At 34.2% G+C, this 6,455-nt stretch overlaps 1 protein-coding gene across 2 annotated transcripts in view; it reads right to left on the reverse strand.

Moving 5' to 3' along the window:
• Positions 1-1,919: 1,919 nt before the first annotated feature.
• The window catches only part of Ano3 (anoctamin 3), a 337,010-nt gene continuing 332,474 nt past the window's right edge, over positions 1,920-6,455 (reverse strand). For both annotated transcript variants that reach the window (XM_031371327.1, XM_031371328.1), the window contains 3 exons: positions 5,824-5,904; positions 5,568-5,673; positions 1,920-2,944 (listed from right to left, as the gene is read on the reverse strand). In XM_031371327.1, the coding sequence (XP_031227187.1) occupies positions 2,762-2,944; positions 5,568-5,673; positions 5,824-5,904 (370 nt within the window). In that variant the 3' untranslated portion in view covers positions 1,920-2,761. The remainder of the gene's footprint in view (positions 2,945-5,567; positions 5,674-5,823; positions 5,905-6,455) is intronic.

Raw genomic sequence — 6,455 nt, forward strand, 5'->3', positions numbered from 1 at the left:
CACCTAAGAGTGCATACACAGACTCAGATGACTGAGAACTATTACAGTTAAGACTCAGAATGGTTTACACAACTTGTCAAGGCAGACTGCATGCACATATCCACTAGGTGTTAGCATAGAAAGACAAGTGAGAATACGAAAATATATGAGCAGCATTCACATCATACAGAATTCCTGAGAATAGTGTGTGCTATAAATCTTCGAGAAAGAATATATATTCATATGAAAAACACGTATAAAACATTTCTCTCAACTTAAGTAGAGTGTTCTAATAAAGCTAACATACTGTCAGGGGCTGTCTGAGTTTTGCTATCAGTGATGATGAAACAAAGTTTGATTGTCCTGCACTGTTTAAGAAAAAAAATACACCAGATAATTTTTTTTGGTTCTGTTTTTCCTATCCATCTCAAAAATATCAGCGAGGATATTTTCTAAATTAATAGACTACAACGTTTATTAAAATATCTTCCTCTGTTCGTATCAATCAATATTATTTAAACCCCAGCGGTATATAGAAAAACCCTAGAAAAAGAATTCTCAAGGAAAAGATAGTTATTGTCTGTCCGACTGTAAGATATATGTCTGTCTTGCATCCCTAAATTAGAAAAAGATGTAAATGTTAGGAAAACAAAATATACTCAGGTATGTGGATATATCTAATTAATAAGGAAAAGGGAGCACAAATGTTTCAAAACAGAGGAGCTAAAAATCCCATTTAATAATTGGTTAAATCAGCCATTATGTTTGTAGTAGAAGAGTCCCAGGAACAAGGATTTGTGTTGGGATTCACTTCATATTTCATTTTACTTACATTTATTTTATTTGTTTGTTTGTTTGTTTTGTGGTGCTGATACTTGAGCTTACGTGTTCCACATACCTGCTACACACACTACCACTGTGCTACATCCCAGATCATGTGGAAGACTTTATTGTCTCAGGTTGTATGCCTGGCTCAGAATCATAGAGACAGTAGAGAAGTGAATATCCTTGGCAGAAACTATAAAGCAACCATAACAAAGCTTTTTAAGTGTTAGAATTAGGCCAGTGTACTTCCAAAAATGAAAAGTGTTTCCTTGATAGAGAATCACTAACTTGTGTGCAAAGTAGTTTTATTTTTGTGTTTTGACTAATATAATATTTTACATTTTGTAAATATGTTTGTTTTGCTTAATTGAGCAAAACCAAACTGAACAAATAATAGAAATCATAACAATCATGTGTTTGTGTTCTCTGTGTGATTGTGTTCTGTATTCTCTCTGTGTTTGTGTTTTCTGTATGAGTGTGTGTTTATGCATTTGGTATGTGTGTGCTATCTGTTTATGTGCTCTTTCTGTGTGTTCTCTGTGTGATCACACACCATTCACAGACAAAAAAGCTTGACTCTGTTTTGCAAAGAATGTGCATTCATTTCTACAATATATCCTGCTCCTTCACTCCCTGACTTTCTTTGCATTCTGCCCCCTTAATTAAGGCTTCCTCTGAGATTCTTTTAGTTGAATATTCCTTCATTTGTGCTCCATCAATGTAGGATAAAATTGACATTCAAATAAGGATTCTACAACAAATTATGATCTTCACACTTAAATTGACTTTGTTTCTAGAGAGTTTTGAAACTAGATAAAATCAGCTCATCAAAAAACAGAAATCTCCCTTCCATGATGAAAAAGTGAAACCAGAAAGGTGTTTTATGTAAATAATACACTCCATGCATGCATTATTTTCATTAGCTCATAATTGAGGATGCATGTTATAGAAAAAGCATAAGTGCTGCAGAACATTTGGCTTCGGATTTCCTGAATGAACAGATTACAGTAGCATCCTGTGTAACTGGTCTTAGAGCTCCATAGGCTGGAACTCACAGTACACAGTGTAAAGTGCAAGCATATAAGGAACGTTGGCGTATTTACAAAGTTTCAATATAGCATTCTGTGAGGTTTTTAATCATTCAGAGAGGGACACATAGAATAGAATAGAATAGAATAGAATAGAAGATAGACTTTTGCAGTAAAATACGAATTAGTCATATTCCAATGATACAAGAATAGCCATTCAAATATTTGAAGTGGAGCTATGGGCATTTGTTAACAAAAATGGGCAGTGCATTTGGTTCTGGGTGAAAGACTTGAACACAGCCGATATAATATAATTATTCCAGTGATGCTCTTTTAGGAAACTTGGAATTTTGGTTTGACTACTGTAGTGATGTTCAGCTCTTCAAGTGCATAGTCGACATAGAGCAACATAGATGGCATGTGCATATACTTGTTATATCAACGAGACAAAGGCAACTTCACAAACCTGTAAACTGAAGGGACATGGGGTTCTGACATCAGAGCCAACAACTGATTTAACTCATTTCTCATGAATATCTGAGCTTATGTGAAAGTCTTAGAATCCAATTAGTATTTCCAGTTTATGAACATTTATGTGGAAATTTGTTCCTGGAAATTTCACCACTATGTTTCCTATTTGTTCTGCAGCTAATCGAACAGAATGGACTCAAAACACAGAACTCCCCTGAAGGCTTGCTCTGAGAATCAGAGCCTGGCTCCCTGCCATTCAGTTGCAGCCCTTTGCAGGTCACAAGTCTTTCCTTTAGAAGTCTGAACATTCGAAATCCCTAGGATGCTATGATGTATTTCCAAGTAGCATTTTACAACATAGTTTGTCAAGTATGCCTTTCCCTTGGATCCCATCTGCATTCCAAGTGTCTCACTCCTGCACACTAATAGTACAGCCCCTTTCGGGTAGCAGGTACTGCCTAAGGCCATTCATGGTGAATAGGATGACCACTTTTTCTTCTTTGTTGCTGTAAATGTTCCAGTTCAGCCTCATACATCATTTCTTGAACTAAGTATTTCTCCCGCCGTATGCGCTCACGGAGGCCCTTTGGTATATCAGGAATCAGGTATGCAATGAATGACTTGATGCCAAAAACAAGATGCTGTAAAGGTAAAGATAAAAGTATGTTTTCAAAGGTTCCAGAGTGCTCACTGTAAAACATAAAAGTCATGAACAATGATGCATTTGTCTTAAAATCAAGCATCAGAACATATTGTGTAGAATTTAGAATATTGTTTCCAAGACTTATATTGGAAATACAATGTTATTGACAGTCACCTTAATTAGTTAGACACTAAAAAAAATTGTTTCTTCTTTTTTAATGATGTATATTGACATCGTTTCATAACAAAATTTAAACTCCTGTTTAAAATACTTATATGCTATTCAATACTATTATAGTACACATTAATAGATACAAATACAAAAGAAGATTCTAAGAAAAAAATGTATATTCAATAGACCAAAATACATTCAACATAAACTTGTGAGCCAGGGATTAGACTCAGACTCAGCAAAGTATTTTTTCAGAAATTCTATTATATAATTTCACTAACACCATTATTACTATCAAGCCTTTAATTTGTGTTGCATAATTTTGGTACAGTGTGTACTATTTATGATTTGAGAATAAACTGGCAGTAGCGGGGGTTTGTTGGTTTTGTTAGTTTGCTTTGAGAAATAATTTTGCCATTATTTTGTGCTCAGCCTAGAACTTTCTTTGTAGATCAACTAAAAGAAGTCTACCTGCCTCTAAAAATGTCACACCTGCTGGCACTAAGGTGTGCACTGCCATAGCCAGCCTTAGTGTTGGACTTGAACAAGTAAAAGTGGCACTCAAAAGGCATTATGCTTGTAAGTGAATGAGACCAATAATTCTTCATCCCACAGACACTCAGGAACTGTGTACCCTTGATCAAATCATCCACATTCTGTGCCTCTGATAATGAAGATAATGCTCCATCTTAAATGAATTAACACACACTTATAAAGCTTAAAAGAGTGCTTGACACAGAGTGAGCTCTGCTCAAATGGCACTTCCTACTGTTCTTTTTTTTTTTATTTTGCTATTTTTTTATTTTATTTATTTATTTTTTTATTTTAGATATTTTCTTTATTTGCATGCGAATTTCTCCATTCCCAGTTTCCCCTCCAAAAAACAAACAAAAACAAACAAAAACAAACCCCTGTTGCCTCCTCCCTCCCCATGCCCGCCACCCTGCCCTCTCACACTTTCCTACTGTTCTAAGTATACTATGAGAATGGTAAGTCTTTCCATTTCTCAGAAAGGAAAGAGAACAATGTGATATTTGTGGGGTTAATATAGCCTCTTGAAAAACACCTTTATGTAACAAGTTGTTAGTGGACAATAGACCATTTATGAGAAAGGGAAGGATTAATTGTACTTTTAGCTAGACTTGCTATGTGTCCCAAGAAATTGCATTGCAAAGTATATATCTGGAAAGCAGTTCTTATTTTCCAACACAAAATCAGGCCTTCTTGCTTGATCATTTAAATATACAATACTTCTAAAAATTTAATGATGTGTTTTAAAATGATAGGAATACAAATAAAAATATTGCCATGATTTAGTAAAGTGTAATATATGAAAATAAATATTTCATCATATTTAAAGATTATAATTCATAGGATTAGTAGATGTGTTCTAAATGTAGAGCTCATTGACACTTCTTTCTAGAGCTAAACACATAAAGCAAGTAAAAGATGAAAGAAACTTTAAGGTACAAAATGATTGAAGTTATTTGGAAAATACGACATCCAAAGTAGTGATAACTTAAGAATCAAGAAGAGTTTCACATAGGTTGCTCAGGAAATAAGGGATTAATAATGGGAATGAAGAGAGAGAAACAAAGAAGGTCTCACATGGACCCTTAAGTGATATTCCAAACTGATGTATCTGATTAACTTTGTTCATTTGACTTCTGAGGAATACAGAAAATATGTATATTTTAAGACTGAATAATGAGAAACATTTCATTGAATTATTAGATTGAAAATATGAGTTAAACCATTATACTACCTGTAATAAAGTCGAAAGTTTTATTCAGTAAGATATATTTTCATTGATTCAAAGAGTCATTAAGTCAGAAAAATAAGACCTTTAGAGGCAAGAATTTCATTTTCAGATATGTAAAAATTGTAAATTTATATTTGGACATCATTTGGAATATGTAATTGTCTTTGAAAAGTGTTTTTCCCTCAGAATCATTAGGTAGTTCCCTTAAAATTGCCTCACAGTATTACAATTTGATATAACATGTCTATGATAAATCTAACTCTAATAATTTCTAATAAAAGTTTTAGGCAAAATTAATGGGAACATCCAATATGTTTTAAACAAATATCTATGTGATAGACTGTATTTTGAGTTAATTATTCAGAAATAATACGTGTTCTATCCTCATGAGTAGATTTGAAGTCATTTATCAGCTTATGAAAACCACCTCTTTATTTTTAAGCATGGCCTCTAGGAACGTAAAACTAGGAGTCTCAAAATTCTATGAGGTAGTATCTTTCTCCCCAGATATCTTGTACAAATAGCCACTAACTTGTGGTTACAGTATTCAGCTCTTACTCATTAGATTTTATGTTCTTTAAAATTATTTTATCTGTTTTGATTCTTTTCCTGGGCCTACCAAAGTCGTTTTTTAGAAGCCAGTGAAGAAGTAACATCAAGACTGACATCTCCTGAGCCTGAGACTAACCTCAAACACAATAATGAAGGCCAATCGAGCAGCCAGGATGTGCCAGTACTGTAAGGTGAATTCATAGGGTTTGGAACTCCAAGGGGGTCCTCTATAGTCTCGGTACCTGCAATCCACAAAAACAGAAAGCATGAAGAGAGCAGAGCATTCTTGATTTACCCAACCCCTAGAATGTTAAATGCTTTTATACATGTAGAGGGGAGGAGATGAGGTGGCCAAAGCAAGTAGGAAAGATAAATACACTATGGGTAAGTACCTGCAGTAACCAGATTTTCCCATGCCAAGTTCACTCAGGTCGAAGAAGGATAAGCTATTGTTGACATATCCCTTCAGGCAACTAGGAGGAAATAACAGGGTTGCATGAGTCATAAATTAATAAATTTCTGAAATACCTTCTTCTTTACAAGGGACAGGATTTAAATAATGCCATTGTTCCTCCTGTTTTAACTATTCAGGACTCTTATTTCAATCTGTCCCCACCTCTTGTTCTGTCATTTCATCTCAGTACTATCCCCATTGATTTTTTTTTGCTTTTTTAGCTTATTTAAAACAAAACAAAACAAATAACAGATAAAAAAACCTTTGTGGTTTCTGTCCATAATACTTGTGCATTTAAACTCAGTAAATCTTTTATAAACACACATGCATGCAACATAATTGGCTGATTATTAGTAATACTTATTTATCACCTATTCACTTATTTAATATATTTATTGTGCACCTATACTTTGTTATAAAAACTCCCAGTGCTTGATACTCAACAATGAGCAAAACACGTCTATATACACAGTGAAGGTGCTGTTGTCTACAAAGAAAGATGATTATTAGCCAGGTGTGCTGGCACATGCCTTTAATCCCAGCACTCATGAGGCAGAGGCAGTCAGATCT

Source organism: Mastomys coucha, unplaced genomic scaffold (genome assembly GCF_008632895.1).
Source record: "Mastomys coucha isolate ucsf_1 unplaced genomic scaffold, UCSF_Mcou_1 pScaffold15, whole genome shotgun sequence".
Classification (NCBI taxonomy): Eukaryota; Metazoa; Chordata; class Mammalia; order Rodentia; family Muridae; genus Mastomys; species Mastomys coucha.